The sequence below is a fragment of the Micromys minutus genome (genome assembly GCF_963924665.1).
Source record: "Micromys minutus genome assembly, chromosome: 23".
In the NCBI taxonomy this organism is placed as follows: Eukaryota; Metazoa; Chordata; class Mammalia; order Rodentia; family Muridae; genus Micromys; species Micromys minutus.
The window spans coordinates 29,726,769-29,745,614 of record NC_137958.1 but is presented as its reverse complement, the minus strand read 5'-3'; the positions used below and the strand labels follow the sequence as shown (position 1 = coordinate 29,745,614).

At 39.6% G+C, this 18,846-nt stretch overlaps 1 protein-coding gene across 1 annotated transcript; it reads left to right on the top strand.

The window, feature by feature from the left end:
- Nucleotides 1-1,171: 1,171 nt before the first annotated feature.
- On the top strand, nt 1,172-6,239 carry SAMD9L (sterile alpha motif domain containing 9 like; the record flags this gene model as incomplete). Its single annotated transcript, XM_080936320.1, has 1 exon — nt 1,172-6,239. One exon carries the CDS (start codon nt 1,172-1,174, stop codon nt 5,954-5,956), a length of 4,785 nt encoding a protein of 1,594 aa, XP_080792446.1. The 3' UTR covers nt 5,957-6,239.
- Between the last annotated feature and the right edge of the window lie 12,607 nt (nt 6,240-18,846).

Genomic DNA, 18,846 nt, shown 5'->3' with positions numbered 1-18,846 from the left:
ATTATTTCTTTTGGTACTTTCAGAATTGTTTAGATTGCTAAAGGTTTGTCTCTTTCCTCTGGCAGTTTTTTCCTTTACTGTGAAGATTTTAAATTTCATATCATCCCATCTGTCAAGTCTGAGGATTGTTTTCTATGCTACTAGACTCTTTTTCAGAAAGCTTTTGTTTATGCCTGCTAGCAAAATTGGGGATCACAAGTCTGTGCCCAAAGTCAGGTCCTATCACCTGTCTTTACTAAGACAACTAGAAGAGAAAAAATGTGGAAATCAGAAAAATGACATTTATTCAATGTAGCCTTATGATCCTTCTGTGTCCTAAAGTAAAATTGAACTTAAAAGAGAGGACCAAGGATCTATATATCTACCGCTGACCCATCACTTACAAAAGTCTCATTAAGATTTTCGATCCATTTTAAATTGAATTTTATACTGATTTAGAAATATTTACCTAGTTTTTTTTCTTCCTTATTTGAATATCCAGTTTTTGCAGAGACAATTGTTAGTAAGGTTATATTTTGTTTCAATGTGTGATTTTGACAGTTGGGTAGAGATTTAGATTACCATGGCTTTAGGATTTATTTCTGGATCCTCTAATCTCTGAGTCTGTTCCTGTGCTAAATCCATGTTGGTTTTTCACTATGGCTCTGCAGTATAATTTGAGATCAGGGATTATGATACCTCTACATTGTTATTTATGCTTAGAGTTGCTTTGGCCTGTTCAGGTCATTATTCCATTTGCCGACGAGTTTAAGAATATTAATTTTTGTGGATGTTCTTTCTATACTTAACTAATATGTTTAGCTAAAATATTACAATATGAAAAAGTAATTCTGCTACTGAAGATTTTAGTTTTAGGTTATGAAATCCCAACTTCCATGCAGATTAGTCTAAATGGGAACCTTATCAAAGACAAAGAGTTTATCACCTGGCAAGCAGCTACTACTTATTAAGAATCACAATTACAACTGCCTGTAAAATGGAGAATACTTAAGGCTATATACTAGAGAATGACTCCCAAGTAGTTTTAAGTTATTCTTGAAAAATATCATTCATCTTTATACAATTTGTATGAGGTTGTAACTGAAATTGCCTATGTGACTTCCATGATAAACTGTGATGCTAGAATATTGTCATATTACTTTTTTTCAGGGAATAAATTTGAAGCATGGACATGAATGAACAAGTTACTCAACCTAAATGGATTAAGGACTGGACCAAAGAACATGTAAGAAAATGGATAACTGAAGACCTTAACATTGATGAGAAATATGCTCAAATCCTGTTCAATGAAGAGGTAACAGGGAAGGTCCTGGAGGAAATAACTGAACAGGATCTCAGAGAAAGGGGCTTGCCATGGGGTCCAGCACTTCTGATAAAACGTGCATATAACAAGCTAACTAGTTCCCCTGAAAGTCACAATCAAGATTCCAGACAATTAAATAATAAAAAACTCTCTACTAGAGACCACCAAAAAAAGACTAACAATGAGGAAGAAGACTCAGTTTTATCCAACAGTGATTTTGATCTCAGGGAGACAGGGCAGAATGAAGAACAAAAGCTAAGTCTTATGAAAGAAAACATGTTAGGTGATGTGGTGACTAAAGACATGGAGGGTAACAAGCCCGAACCACAACAGATGTCTTGCATGCCGTACCCTTTTGATTCTTTCCATGATGCCAAACAATACATAGAGCATTCTGTTCTCCGAGTTGCTGAGACAGGACCACTCAATCTCATCGACCCAGTTCATGAATTCAAAGCCTTAACAAACACAGAGACAGCCACAGAAGAGGACATAAAGATGAAATTTAGTAATGAGACTTTCCGATTTGCATCAGCTTGTATGAATTCACGCACCAATGGTACTATCCATTTCGGAGTAAAGGACGCACCACATGGAGAAATTGTTGGTGTGAAAGTCACCAGTAAAGATGTCTTTGTTAACCATTTCAACATAATGATGACAAAGTATTTTCAAGACAGTGAAATCAATGAAGCCAGGGCATGTATCCGGGAACCAAGGTTTGTGGAAGTTCTTTTACAGAATAATACACAATCTAATAGATTTGTCATTGAGGTAGATGTTATTCCTAAACATTCTATATGTCAAGAAAAGTATTTCTACATTATGATGCAAAGTAACACAGGCAAAACATGGAAACAAAACAAAAATACTTCATTATTTGTAAGAGAAGGAGCTAGCTCTAGGAATATCCTGGGCAATCCCAACCAACGGGATAAAGAGCTCAAAAAATTTCTGGATAATTTAAAGACATGGATAGCATCTAGAAAAGCAGCTGAAGAGGAAGAACTTAGGATCATAACTAAAAAAGACAGAGAAGGACTAAAACTGTCTAAACTTTTGACCAGACACCAAGGTTCACTTGATAAATCTTACTATGACTGGTACATTCTTGTAACAAATACCTGTGCACCAACTCAAATAGAGCACTTAGATTTCATAAAGGAAATTAAATTGTTTGCTGTGCTAGATTTTGATCCTTATTCTCATATCAAGGGAGTAGTCAAAGCTTACAGAGAAAGCAGAGTAGCAAACCTTCACTTACCCAGTCAGTATGAGGAAAACACTACCATAGCAGAGAAAATTTCTACTCTGAAACTTTATGAGCAGCCCAGCTGGATCTTCTGCAATGGCAGAGTGGACTTGCCTACATGTCAACCTCTAGAGCCACATTTGTGGCAGAAAGATAGAGCTTTTGCAGTTAGAAGACTTATTTCATTTCTCACAGATGAAAATATAATGATAAGAGGGAAAGTTTTGGTGGTGTTTCTCTTACTTTCACCCGTAGAAAGTCCAAAGGATCCACTCATTGAGACTTTCTGTGCTTTCTATCAAGTTTTCAATGGAATGGACAATATGCTGTGTATCTGTGTAAACTCAGATATCTACCAACAATGGAGTGATCTACTCCAAGTAAGGCTGGAAATCAAAGGTGATTTAGTAGAACATAGCATTTCCACATTAAACATAGAGGTGGTTAACAATACCATCCTCAAACTGAAATCAGCGATTCAGTCCTCAAGGAGATTTTTGCCCTCCTATGGTTCCTCCTCAGTTATTCTGGAGAAAATGGATGAAGATATCATGAGTGCACTGGAAATCCTCTGTGAAAATGAGTGTAGAGACACAGATATAGAGAAAGATGAATCTAAATTCCTAGATTTTAAGAAATTGAAAGAAGAACACTTTTATCGGGGGGGTAGAGTATCCTGGTGGAACTTTTATTTTTCTTCTGAAAACTACTCTTCAGCTTTTGTAAAAAGGGATAGTTTTGAAGAGCTAACAACTTTAATACAACAGTGTGCAGACTCTCCTAAACCAGTATTTGCCAAAGTCATCAACCTGTATCATCACCCAGGCTGTGGAGGTACTACGTTAGCTATGCATGTTCTCTGGGACTTAAAGCAGAAGTTCCGGTGTGCTGTCTTGAAAAACAAAGCAACTGATTTTGTAGAGATTGGAGAACAAGTAAGCAAGTTGATCAGCTACAAGGCTACCAGTCACCAGGATTACATTCCTGTTCTTCTCCTTGTAGATGATTTCGAAGAACAAGAGAATACCTATGTTCTTCAGAGTGCCATCAATGTCTTTATAGCAGAAAGGGGTGTGCGATATGAAAGAACATTGGTAATAATCCTGAACTGCATGAGATCTCAGAATCCAGATAAAAGTGCAGAATTATCTGATAGCATTTCACTAAAATACCAACTTTCTCCCAAAGAAAAGAGAGCCTTTGAGGCCAAACTACAGGAAATCGAAAAGGAGTATAAGAACTGTGAAAACTTTTATTCCTTCATGATATTGAAAGACAATTTTGACACAACTTACATAAAGAATGTAGTGAAGAATACACTGAAGGACCTGGATGCTCGCAGTAAGAAAGCCCAGCTCATTTCTTACCTGGCATTACTCAACTCTTACGTTATAGACTCTACCATTTCAGTATCACAGTGTGAAATATTTTTGGGAATCACTTACACCCTTAAAGATAAGAGACCCGAAACTGTAGAAGACAAGAGTAAACATGGGAAACCTGAAACTGTAGAAGACAACATGGGGACCTATTCCACACTTCTAATAAGAACAGAAGTTTCAGATTATGGGAGGTATGCTGGCATACGTATCATTCACCCTCTAATTGCCACCCACTGTTTAAAAGAACTGGAAATGAGCTACGGAATGGGTAAGTGTCAGATTGCACTGAACATGCTAGAAGAGAATGTATTCTATAATTATGGACTAGGAAGAGACAAATTTAAGCATGATGTGCAGACTCTCTTGCTTACAAGACAACGCAAGGAGCATGGAGCCAAAACAGACACACTGTTTTCCCCATTCATTGAAGAATTGCAGAATGAGCAAACCGAAAATGTCTTGACTGCAGGAAGTGATCGATTTCCACAAAATGCATTCATTTGTCAAGCTTTAGCAAGACACTTCTATCTTAAAGAGAAAAACTTTAGCACTGCTCTGGTCTGGGCAAATCTGGCCAAAAAGAAGGCACCTATGAATTCCTACATTTCAGATACACTTGGTCAAGTCTACAAAAGTGAGATCAGACAGTGGTTGGGTAAAAATAACACATGTAGAAGTATTAGTGTGGATGATCTAACACACCTCCTAGAAGTTGCTGAAAAGGCTTTAAAAGCCTTCAAAGAGTCTCAAGAACAAACTGATAGTAAATGTGAAACCGAGGTCTGGTCACCACAGAAGTCCCAAAGAAGATATGAGACATACAATACAGCTGGCTTCTTTGGGGAAATAGAAGTAGGTCTTGATACTATCCAGCTTCTTCAGCTCACACCCCCTTTCCATAAAGAAAATGAAATGTCAAAAGAATCTATGGCACAGTTTTTATCTGGAAAGGGGACCATCCCTGCAGACTCTAAGGATGAATATTATGCTGCTCTCAACAACTTCGCATCCCTTCTACAGAATTTACAGTCCGATTTGAAAAGATGCTTTGACTTTTTTCTGGATTATATGGGTCTTCTGAAACCAAGAAATACCCCGAAAGAATTGACAGAACTCTCCCTAAGTAGGAAAGTCAGCCAGTATTTCAAGAAATATGCAGAACTTTTCTGCCATTTGGATCCCAACTTCAACTTGCTACAGGGCAAAGAAAATCTGTTACTCCAAGAGGAGAACTGTAGAAAGCAAATAAAAACTTGGCGAGCAGATACATTTTCAGGACTCCTTGAATATCTTAATCCAAACCACAAAGAAGCTAACAACATAGAAAATGTAGTAAAATACTACACCTTTCTATTACAGCATATCCTGAACAACCAAGTGTCGAAGGCGCTGACGAAGGAAACACAAAATTTCATTTTGGCCAACATTATTCTCAATTGTCTAAAGCCTACTTCCAAGCACATCTTGCCATTTAGCACACTGAAAAAGAAGCTGAGAGAGGTCCTGCAGATTGTGGGACTAACTCATCCCCATCCTGATCCTTATTTCCTGGCCTGCCTCCTATTCTGGCCAGAAAGCAAAGAGCTAGATCAAGATTCCACATTATTAGAAAAGTATGTCTCATCGTTGAACCGATCCTTCAGGAGACAGTACAAGCACATGTGCAGGTCCAGACAGCCAAGCACGCTCTTCTACCTGGGGCAGAAGAAGGGTCTTAACAGTCTTGTTCACAAGGCTAAGATCGAGCGCTACTTCAGTGAAGTGCAAGATTCAAATTCCTTCTGGCAGAGTGGAGTAGTGTGGGAAAAAAGAGAGGTCAAGGACCTCCTACGCCTGCTTGATGGCCAGGCTGAAGGCAAGCTAATTTCACTAGAATATGGAATAGAGGAAACAATAAAAATACCAGTGACTTCTGTGTATTCAGGCCCACTCAGGAAAGGAAGGAACATAGAGAGAGTGTCCTTCTACCTAGGATTTTCCATTGAGGGCCCTCTGGCATACGGCATAAAAGTAATCTAGGAGGTTTATTAGTTCAACAATGTTAATCTGCACCTCTCCTTGTACTTCGTCTAGTCCGTAGAATTTGCGTGGCATTATTGACTTAATTATAATCACAGATTGCTCTCTTTTCTCTGAACCAGTCATGGAAAACTTTGTAGGACAGGAAATATATCCATACCACAGAGCTGGGCCCACTCTGTGTCTTCAGTATGCACACCCAAAGATATATTTGGTTAAGACGTTTTCATTGGTCTGTATGAGTCACACTCTAACTGGTCAATAAAATGTTGTTGTATGTTAACTGACTTTTCTGAATGATTTCTTCATCATGACACCAGAAATTTAAGAAGAGGATGAAAGTGCAGCTAGAGAGACAGCCCAGCAGTTAAGAGCACTTCTACTCTTCCAGAGGACCTGAGTTCAGTTCCCAACACCCACATCAGTGGCTCACAACCTCCTTAATTCAGTACAATGGGACCTAATGCCCATCTGCACCACCACCGACACCTGGACACACACAAACACACACACACACACACACACACACACACACAGAGAGAGAGAGAGAGAGAGAGAAAGAGAGAGAGAGAGAGAGAGAGAGAGAGAGAGAAATACAATTAAAAATAAACTTTATAAACTTTAAGAACTAAAAGCAAACAGTTGAAGAGACCTCCACTCCAGTTGAGCTGGAACTGTATTCATGCATATTAAGATCTTAATATATTCATATACAAATAATTGGTGTATGGGTGTATGTCTGTATGAGTGTGTGGTTGGGGAAAAGAGGGGGAAGGCATTGCCTGGGCAGGTTATTGTGACTTCAAGCACCCGCAGAGGTCCACTCACCTCTTACCCTTGGTGTTAATAAAAGCTTCTGTGTAAAGCAAATTCATTATACCTAGCTCTCTATAAAACTTCCCCAGTGCATGCATATATTTATACACACAATTCCATTTCCCACCTTTTTTTAAAGTTCCCAGGTGGATATATCAATATTTATTAAAATACTGTACTTGTGGAATGCAAAGGGGGAAGGGAACAAAATTCAGAGCAGTTTCTTGTTTGGATTCACCTCATTCTTAGCCCCATTCTTAGTGGACCTGCTCCACTATCTCTTCTTGCCTCCTGTGAGCATAGGCTTTCCCCAACCTAGACTGGAGATCCCATCTCTCTTGCCTTCTTCTCTCCATGTTTACATGTTTACTCTCGGTACTTCTCAGCCTGCTCTGGGTACTTGTTATTTTTTTCCTCCAAGACTAACTTAGTTTCACCCATCACCCTCGAAAAGGATTTTATCCGTCACAGCTTTATCTTCGTGTTACGTCCACCAGGAACTCTTCTTTGGCCACCCACAGTGATCTGGATGGGGGAAGGTATAGAGAAAGGATGAAAAACTTTAGATTTTCCTGGGAGCCAAAGCAAACTTCATGTCGCATATAAGTGGGCACAGAGACCTTGCCACCTATTCCATATCCAATCATGTATCACCTTAACATAAACCTACAAGGTCATGTCTACTGACGGCCTTCATCCTGCCAACATCCTGAGTTAGGATCTGTGACATGTTAGTGCCAGGGTGGGACAGGTCCGATTCAAGTGGATCTTGTAGTATAGCCACTTGAAAGATATATTCCATTGACTCATGAATTATTTAATCTTTGAGTAGATTAATCTGTTCATGAGGGCGCAGCCCTAATGATCTCTAAAAGATCCCACACAGTCCCATCCCTTAAAGTTTCACAAAAGGTTCAATGTAAGTGTCTGAGTGGACGTGTCTTTGTACCATGACAGTATCAAACATTCATGAATGATCAAAGAGCCAGGTTGGTGTCTACTAGAACTGTGATCCCCTGTAAACTCCAGGCTCTGACGTCAGGTAGGAAGAAGCTTCAGGAGCTGGGAATAAAGATGTGAGCATTCACGGAGAGATGTGACACGCCATGTTCACTATCCACCCTGGGCAAAGCACAGACCAGCACACACAGGCTGAATGAAAGTGGGTACACAGACCCTACAAGCAAGCACACACAAGCAGGTTGGCTAATACACCCATCTCCAATTTTATGGATGTTGTTCTAGTTAGCTTCTGATTACTGTGATGAAACACCACGACCAAAAGCAACTTAAAGGTCTACAGATCTCAATCACAGCCTAACCCTGATAGAAGCCAAGGTAGGAAGAGTGTAGAAACTTGTAGGCGAAACTAAAGTAGAGAATATAGAGGAATGCTGTCTAAAGCAAGCCATGGCTTGCTTGCTTGCATACTTATACAACCCGGTATCACCTTCCCAGGAGTGGCACAGGCCTCAGTGATCTTTGTCTTTTCACATCAGTTGTTAATCAAGAAAATGCTGCAGAGACTTGCCTCCAGGCAAATCTGATAGAGGCTTTTCTTTTTTCTCAGCTGAAGTTCCTTCTCCCCAGATGACTAAGCTGGTGTTAGGCTGACAAAACTAAACAGCATAAGAATGTTTATATAAAAACTCCCAAAATAGGCATTCTATTGAAAATAGTTATATGACATTACTGCTAACTCCGGGTTTCCTAAATATTTCCTCTTAGTGATCATTAGCTGACACACAGATTGTACATCTTAGTAATAATAACAGCACTCTTCATGTTTGCTCCAAACACACGACCAGCTAAACAAAAAAAGGAGATCAGTGAAAAACAAACTTATGTTAAGCCTAGAAAATATCAGTGCTGTTAGAGACATGAGACCAGGATGACTTTAAGAAAGCTTTGACTATGCAACTATGCGAAGTATTTTAACTATGTTTCCCTCTATTGGCTTCATAATTTCAGGTCTTAAAGTCTTTTAAAATCGAGTTGATTTTTATGTTCTTATTCAAGTCAAAATTAATGTCTACGTGGCATCTTCTCTATATTAGGCTACCTTTATCCCCAGATTGCATATATTCTAACTTTAAAACGATGCCTATCAGCATATCTAATTGACAAAAACATGAAAGGTCAAGATAGTGTAATGCTGCAAACATAATTTTTAAAAGAGCAGTTAAAAGCTGTTTCAATGTAGAATCACCAATACCTATAATAGAAAAAGTATGATTATATCTGTGTAATAGATTTTTGAATTTCAGTAAGTTTGAACTTGAACTTTTTACAATTTCATACATGTACACAATATATTTTGATATTTGCTTCTCATTACCCTCTCTGTTCTTCTCCCACTCCAGATAAACCTCTTGTTTTTCCCAACTAATTCCCCTCCTAATTGCTGTGACTTTAATCAGAGTTGTTTGTGTAAGCATGGCTAGGGAGTTATGTGCTACTTCCGTGGCTTCATCATTGAAGAAAGTGATTTCCCCTACCCTGAGCAACCATTAATTGCCAAAAGCTTAGTCAAGCCTCATGAGGGCCTCCCCATAGATGATAGAGTATTGATGAGCCCACTTTGTGGTCTTAATTAGGTAAGTCCAGATGCTGTGTGCATGTGATGCATTAGCTGTGGCCATCCTTAAGACTGTGTGGTAGCTCTCCATCCTTAAGACTGTGTGGTAGCTCTCCATCCTTAAGACTGTGTGGTAGCTCTCCATCCTATATCTCCTAGTTCTCACATGTTGTACTATCTAAAACTCTAATGTTTTCCAGGTCCTGGGAAGAGCGAGACTCATGTTTCTCTTGGGGCTAAGTGTTCAGCAGTCATTTACTCTCAACACTGTGACTAGTTATGAGTCTCTTCATTAACAAATGTCACCCTAAGGAAGTACTTGTTAATCAGGGCTTAAAGCAGTGCTAGCCTGTGAGTAAAAACAAATATTCAGAAATATTCAAAAAAATTGACATGTTCGTTTAACAAAACAGCAACAATTGTGATCTTCCTGGCATAGGCTTTTGACAAAGTTTAGAAGACATGAATTTCCTCCTGTGAAGTAGGACTCAAATTCAGTCAAAAAACAGTTAACAGTCATGCCACTGTTGCGCAGTGACATGTCTTGCTTGGCAGGTCAGTGCACAGGGTTAATAGCTGGATAAGACCATTGATCACTTCTCTACCACAGCAGCCTGCATGACGCTTTTAAAAAGTACCAGAACATCCTTAGCCGTCAGTGAAATACCAAATAAAACTAATTTGACATTCTACCTAACCCCAGTCAGAACGGCTATTATGTGGACACCCTGGCAAGGATGTTGGGGATGAAGAACCCTTACTCATTGTTGCATGGAATGTAAATTGGTAAGGTTTCTCAAAGAGTAAAAATAGAACTACCACATGATCTATGTATTACACTCCTGCTAGAATACACAAAGGTCTCTGTGGTGGTTTGAATATGCTAGGCCCAGGAAGTAGCACTATTTCGAGGTGTGGTCTTGATGGGGTAGGTGTGGCCTTGTTGGAGGAAGTGTGTCACTATGAGGGTGGGCTTTAAGACTCTTGGCATAACTTCAATGAACCTCTGAACCTGTAAGCCAACCCCAGTTAAATATTGTTGTTTATAAGAGTTGCCTGGTCATGGTGTCTATTAACAGTAGTAAAACCCTAACCTAACTAAGGTAGTCTCTATATCTTACAATTGTATACCCAGCCTATACTATGGACACCCATTGTCAGATGTCCATCAACTGATGGATAATGAAAATACAATAATATGTGCAATATCTAATCATACGCAACTTTAAAAATCTGAGAATTTCAGAAAAATGAGTGGGACTGAAAATATTATATTTAGTAGTATAACTTAAACCCAGAAAGAAAGACAAATAATATATGTTCTCCGCCATATAGGACTCTAACTTTCAATATTTAAATTTCTGAGTTTAAGTTAGAGTGTCTGAGGAGGCCAAGAACCAAGAAACATACCGTGATTAGAGAGTGAAAGCTTTAAAGTGTGTGGGAGAGGGCTTGTAATATAGATATTATGTGGAAATAGAAAAAAACTACAGGAGTAGAAAATTTTAAACAACAGTGGGGTGGGGATGGGGATGTGGGTAAAGAGGGAGCGAGGGAAAGGATTATTCTAATCCATGGGTTATAAAAAAAAAAAAGACACATGAAAACATCCTTTATAAGATAACTAAAATAATACAATTGAGGGTGGGGATAATGTTGGTCCCAGAAATAATAGAAAAATTCCAGACTTTTCTATAGTCAGAGAGGTCCCAGAACCCCAAAACACCACAGGCTACTTCCATTGCTCCTGGTTGCCCATGGGAACTAGAGAGTGAGACCCTACAGCTGAAAATAGTACACATTTGGTTTTAGGACATAGGAAAACCAAATTGGAGCTGATCCAGAGATTATAGATGTATACCACTGAAGGGTTTATGCTGTCTTTACTCAGAAATAACAGATGCTTTTTCATTAATAAGGTGATTTGAATTCTCCAAGGGATACTTTTAGACAATTGAAGATGTCAGAGATATATTTAATGTCTTTCAATCACACACACATACACACACACACACACACACACACACACACACACGCATACCTATGTATATGTACACATACTTAACAACCTTTTTTGGTAGCACTGTTCTTTTTTTAAGATTTATTTATCTAATGTATATGCATATACTAAAGCTGTCTTCAGACACACCAGAAGAAGGTGTCAGATCCCATTACAGATGGTTGTGAGCCAACATGTGGCTGCTGGGAATTGAACTCAGGACCTCTAGAAGAGCATTCAGTGCTCTTAACCACGGAGCCATTTCTCCAGCACTGTTCTTTTAATAGCTTATTTAGTATAAAAATTTATAAGCACCAATAGCAAAATCAAAGTGATCTTCTGAAGTACTGGCATTTCAATAGAAATGTTAGCTTTACTTGAAACCGACATACATTAAGTGCTACATTCTATTTGTTTGCAGCTTCCTAAAACTTGTATTTAAAGGAGTATTAAAGATCACTGGGGTCTGATGTTAAGAGTTTCCTTTGATGGAGTCTTTTAGAGGCAATTAATATTATATGCAATCATGAGGGGCACATAACCTCATGATATCCTTAGTGGTGTCATTACATGAGGAAGAGAGAGCCAAGTGAACCAGCTAACCTCTACCTCAACCTGTGTCTACTTGGGCACTTTGCAGGGATCCCAGATGGCTAGAAGATTCTCTCCAGATGCAGGTCCTTCTCCTGGGAAGGAAACCATAAGGAACACCTTTCTTTAGTTTAACATTATGAATGGCCTAGTCTGTGGTCTTTGATTTTAGCAACAGAACATATAATCAAATAATATCAAATATAGTAAATAAATAACTGGTATTCTCATGGAGATCAGTTAAACAGATTCATAATTTGCTTTGAATCTGTAGATTGCTTCTGGTAAAATGGTCATTCTTATCACGGTAACCCTACCAATCTATGAGCATGGGGGAGTTTTCCATCTTCTGAGATATTCTTGTTTCTTTCTTCAGAGATTTAAAGTTCTTGTCAGATAGGTCTTTCACTTGTTTGGCTAGAATTACACTAAGATATTTTATATTACCTGTGCCTACTGTGAAAGAAGGGTGTGGTTTCCCTGATTTCTTTCTCAGCCCATTTATCATTTGTATAAATGTGGGCTACTGCTTTTTTTTAGTTAATTTTGTATCCAGCCACTTTACTAAAGGTGCTTATCAGCTGTAGGAGTTCCTTGGTAGAATTTTTAGGGTCACTTGTGTATACTATCATATCATCTGTAAATATAGCAGTACTATAACTTCTTCCTTTCCAATTTATTAACCCCTTGATGTTCTTTAGCTGTCTTATTGATTGCTCTAATTAGGATTTCAAGTACTATATTGAAGAGATAGGGAGAAAGGAGACAACATTGTCTTGTCCCTTGCTTTAAGTTTTTTTTTTTTTTTTCATTTAATTTGATGTTGGCTATTGGCTTACTGTATATAGCCTTTATTGTATTTATCCTTGTATCCCTGATCTCTCCAAGACTTTTAGCATGAAGGGGTGATAGATTTTGTGAAAGCCCTTTTCAGTACAAGATAGCCATGGCATACCTCAAAGACCTAAAGAAGATAAACAAGAAGGAAGACTAGGGTTGCATATAGTTTTAAAATCACTACTGCCTAACACAATCACAAACCAACAACAAAAATATGGACCCGTGGCAACAGCTGCATATGTGGCAGAGGATGGCCTTGTTGGGCATCAATGGGAGGAGAAACCCTTGTTCCTGCCAAGGCTTGGTACCCCAGTGTAAAGGAATGTCAGTGCGAGAAGATGGGAGGGGCAGTACCCTCATAGAAGCAGGGGGAGGAGAGATGAGAAAGTGAGTTTCTGAAGGGGAAACCAGGAAAGGGGACAACATTTGAAATGTAAATAAAAAATATCCAATAACAAACAATCATTACTGCCTTTTCCTGGGAAAAGGTATCAGTCCTTAGGCTGCTATCAGTCGCTCCTGTATTTCCTTTCTCCCTGTCTTTAACTCAGGGAGATGTTTGCACTACCAGCCCACACCTGAGACCTTTGAGTCTGCAGATAAAAGATATACACACAGCTTGTCCCTTTTGAACTTGCCTTCTAGACACAACTGCTAGGCATTTATCTTCCACCTGGAAAGGTGTAGCCTTACCAATTTATTATTTTCATCTCTCCACCTGCTCTAAATGTAGTGGTTAGTCCAACCTAGCCCCTGCCAAACATCCTTGACCACCTGCCTGTAGCTGGCCTTACTCTCACCCCCAACCCCCCAGACCTTACATGGTCTCTGTGTTCTACCTCCAAAGCATGGCAGCAAAGCCCCTCTCTCCTCTGCCTCTCAGTTTCCTCCTGGGACTCGGAAGTCCTGCCTGTACCTTCTGCTCAACGATTGGCTCCTGGCCTTCTCTGTTGACAAGTCATGAACCAATTAGGAAATAGGACTTTACCATCAGAACCTCCCCTTACATTCAGGAGGAGGCTTGAACCTCACTTAGAAGTGGAATAAAATAGTTATAGGAGGCAGATAGAGGGAGGGAACTGGATGGGAGAGGAATGGGGAGGGGGATAGATGCAGCTCAGGATCAGGTGTGAGGAGGGACAGGAGAATAATTGAAAATCTAGAGCTGGGGAGGATTGGGACATGGGGGCATCTCTATGATCAGGGAAACTCCCAGGAGTATATGTGCAACCACATAGACTTTGGCTGAGACTGCTAGTAGGTCCCCAATATGGAATTTGAAGTGGCCACTTCCTGTAATCAGGCATGACTCCCAGTGGAGAGATAAGAACACCAACCCATCCACAAAACTTTCGACCAAAAATTTGTTCTGTCTATAAGAAATGCAGGGACAAAGATGGAGCAGAGACTAAGGGAATGGCTGACCAATATCTGGCCCAACTTGAGACCCAGCTCATGGGGGAGAACCAATCTGTGACATTATTAATGATACTCTGTTGTGCTTGTAGATAGCAGTATCTAGCATAACTGTCTTCTGAGAGGAGAGGCTCCACCAAGCAGCTGAATGAAACAGATGCACAGAGACCCAGAGCCAAACACTAAACAGAGCTTGGGAAGTCTTATGGAAGAGAGTTGGGGGAAGGATTAGATTAGGGGACCTGAGAGGACAGGACCTCCACAGGAAGACCAACAGAGTCAACTAATCTGGAGCTTTGGGGCCCTCAGAGACTAAACCACCAACCACAAAGCTTATGTGGCCTGGACTTAGCCCCCCCCCCCGCTTCCCATATATAACACATGTGCAGCTTGGTCTTCATGTAGGTCCCTGTACTGGCTGCTTTTGTGTCAACTTGACACAGCTGGAGTTATCACAGAGAAAGGAGTCTCAATTGAGAAAATGCCTTCATGAGATCCAGCTGTAAGACATTTTCTCAACTAGTGATCAAGGGGGAGGGCCCAGACCATTTTGGGTGGTGCCATCCCTGGGCTGGTAGACCTAGGTTCTATAAGAAAGCAGGCTGAATCCCCCACCAGGAACAGCAGTGAGCCAGCAGTGAGCCAGCAGTGAGCCAGTGCTGATCCAGGGACCCAGGATTGGTGAAGAGTCATTCTGACTATCCGGGGTGTAGAGAGATCTCTGCAGAGAGATCTCTGACGAACTCGAAAAAAAGTATGGTCCCCGGGTTCCCCCTTACCACCCCAGCTCGGTTCAGGGAACCAGTAACCCGGCATCGGGCTATTCCCAGACGGACCACATTGAGTGCAGAACACGCGCTCAGACCATCCAACACCAGGAACAGCAGTGAGCCAGCGTTGAGCCAGGGACACAAGACTGGAACAGCAGTGAGCCAGTGGTGATCAAGCAGTGATCCAGGGACACAAGACTGACAACAAAATGGAAAGAGGAAAGGAAAAGAATGTACCCCAGGGAAACCAAGAAAACCTGGCAACACCAGTACCCAGCTCTCCTAAGACAGCAAACACCAGAACATCAAACACTCCAGAAAAAGAAGATGCAGACCTGAAATCATACCTCAAGATGATGATAGAGATCCTTAAACAAGAATGGGAGGAAAAGCATAAAGAATTAGAAGCTTTTAAAGAGGAAACAAGAAAAACATTCAAAGAACTCAAAGAACTAGAGGAAAACAGAACCAAAGAGATGAAGGAATGGAAGAAGAAATTTAAAATGGAAATGGACACAATAAAGAAAACACTAAAAGAGACAACCCTAGAGGTAGAAAACCTGAAAAAGAAATCAGGAGTCAGAGATGCAAGCATTTCCAATAAACTACAAGAGATGGAAGAGAGAATCTCGGGGGCCGAAGACAACATTGAAAACATAGACAAAACAGTCAGAAGATGCAAAAACCAAAAAGCTCCTAACCCAAAATGTCCAGGAGATCCAGGACACAATGAGAAGACCAAACCTAAGGATAATAGGAATAGAAGAGGGCAAAGAATATCAACTAAGAGGCACAGTAAATATCTTCAACAAAATCATAGAAGAAAACTTCCCTACCCTTAAGAATGAGATGACCATGAGCATAAAACAAGCCTTCAGAACTCCAAATAAATTGGACCAGAAAAGAAATTCCTCCCGACACAAAATAGTCAAAACGCCAAGTGCCCAAAGCAAAGAAAAAATATTAAAAGCAGTAAGGGGAAAAGGCCATGTAGCATATAAAGGCAGACCAATCAGAATCACACCTTCTTTCTCAACAGAGACTATGAAGTTAGAAGGGCCTGGACAGACATCATGCACACCCTAAGAGAGCACAGGTGCCAGCCCAAGCTGCTATACCCAGCAAAACTCTCAATCACCATAGATGGAGAGATGAAGATATTTCAAGACAAAACTAAATTTACACAATATCTGACAAGAAACCTAGCACTACAACGAATTATAGGGGGAAAATCCAACACAACGAGGGGAACTGCATCCTAATAAAAACAAGAAAACTCCTAAACAAGAAAACCAAAAGAAGAAAGACATACAGGCATAACTCAACCTCCAAAAGCAAAAATAGCAGGAAACAGAAACCACTATTCCTTGATATCTATTAACATAAATGAACTCAACTCCCCAATAAAAAGACATAGGCTATCAGACTGGATATATAAACAAAACCCAGCAATTTGCTGCATACAGGAAACTCATCTCAGAGACAAAGACAGACACTATCTCAGAGTAAAAGGTTGGGAAAAAAGCCTTCCAAGCAAATGGCTGCAAGAAGCAAGCTGGAGTGGCCATTCTACTATGGAATAAAGTAGATTTTTCAACCAAAAGTTATCAAAAAAAAAGATAAGGAAGGACACTTTTTACTCATTACAGGGGAAATTTGTCAGGAGGAACTCTCAATCCTTAACATATATGCTCCAAATACAAAAGCACCGATACTCATAAAAGAAACACTACTAAAGCTCAAAAAAAAATACATTGCACCCACACAACAATAGTGGGAGACCTCAATACCCCACTCTCACCAATGGACAGATCATGGAAACAGAAACTGAACAAGAACACTGTAAAACTAGCAGAGGTTATGAACCAACTGGAATTAATAGATATCTATAGAACATATCATCCCAAAACAAAAGAATACACCTTCTTCTCAGCACCTCACGACACCTTCTCGAAACGGGCCTCAATAGATATAAGAAGATCGAAATACTCCCATGCATCCTTTCAGATCACCATGGTCTAAGGCTGGTCTTTAATGACAACAAAGACAACAAAAAGCCCATATACACATGGAAACAAAACAATGCTCTATTAAACGATAGCGGGGTCAAAGAAGATAAAGAAAGAAATTAAGGATTTTCTAGAATTCAATGAAAATGAAAACACAACATACCCAAACCTATGGGATGCAATGAAAGCAGTACTGAGAGGAAAACTCATAGCTCTGAGTGCTTCCAAAAAGAAACTAGAGAGAGCATACATCAGCAACTTGACAGCACAGCTGAAAGCTCTAGAACAAAAGGAAGCAGATATACCCAAGAGGAGTAGACAGCAAGAAATAATCAAACTTAGGGCAGAAATAGACCAAATAGAAACAAAAAGAACCATTGAAAGAATCAACAAAACGAAGAACTGTTTCTTTGGGAAAATTAACAAGATTGATAAACCCTTAGCCAGACTAACTAGAGGGCAAAGAGAGAGTATCCAAACTAACAAAATCAGAAAGGAAAGTAGAGAAATAACAACTGAAACTGAGGAAATTCAAGCAATCATCAGATCCTACTACAAAAGCCTATACTAAACAAATCTGGAAAGCCTGAAGCAAATGGATGAATTCCTAGACAGATACAAGATATTAAAGTTAAATCAGGACCAGGTAAACCATCTAAATAATCTCATAACACCTAAAGAAATAGAGGCAGTCATCAAATCCTCCCAACCAAAAAAAGCCCAGGTCCAGATGGGTTCAGTGCAGAATTTTATCAGACATTTATTGATGACATAATACCAATACTCTCCAAACTATTCCACAAAATATAATCGGATGGAACACTAACTCATTTTTAAGGCTACAATAACACTCATTCCTAAACCACACAGACACCCTACAAGGAAAGAGAACCTCAGACCAATCTCACTTATGAACATTAATGCAAAAATACTCAACAATATCCTTGCAAACCGAATCCAAGAACACATCAAAACAATCATTCACCATGATCAAGTAGGCTTCATCCCTGGGATGCAGAGATGGTTTAACATACGGAAATCCATCAATGTAATCCACCATATAAACCAACTCAAAGAAAAAAACCACATGGTCGTCTCAATAGATGCTGAGAAAGCATTTGACACAATTCAACACCCCTTCATGTTAAAAGTCTTGGAAAGAACAGGAATCCAAGGTCCATACCTAAACATAATAAAAGCAATATACAGCAAACCAACAGCCAACATCGAACTTAATGGTGGGAAAGTTGAAGCAATCCCACTAAAATCAGGGACTCGACAAGGCTGCCCACTCTCCCCCTACCTATTCAACATAGTACTAGAAGTCCTGGCCAGAGCAATTAAACAGCAAAAGGAAATCAAAAAGATACAAATTGGAAAGGAAGAAGTAAAAACATCACTAATTGCAGATGACATGATAGTGTACTTAAGCGACCACACAAATTCCACCAGAGAACTCCTACAGCTGATAAACAAGTTCAGCAAAGTGGCTGGATACAAAATTAACTCAAACAAATCAGTAGCCTTCCTCTACTCAAAGGACAAACATGTGGAGAAAGAATTTAGGGAAAAGATACCCTTCACAATATTCATAAAAACTATGAAATACCTTGGTGTGACACTAACTAAGCAAGTAAAGGACCTGTACGACAAGAACTTCAAACCTCTAAAGAAGGAAATCGAGGAAGATCTCAGAAAATGGAAAGATCTCCCATGCTCATGAATTGGAAGGATCAACATTTAAAAAATGGCCATCTTACCAAAAGCAATCTACAGATTCAACGCAATCCCCATCAAAATTCCAACACAGTTCTTCATTGAGTTGGAAAGAGAAATGTGCAATTTCATCTGGAATAACAAAAGACCTAGAA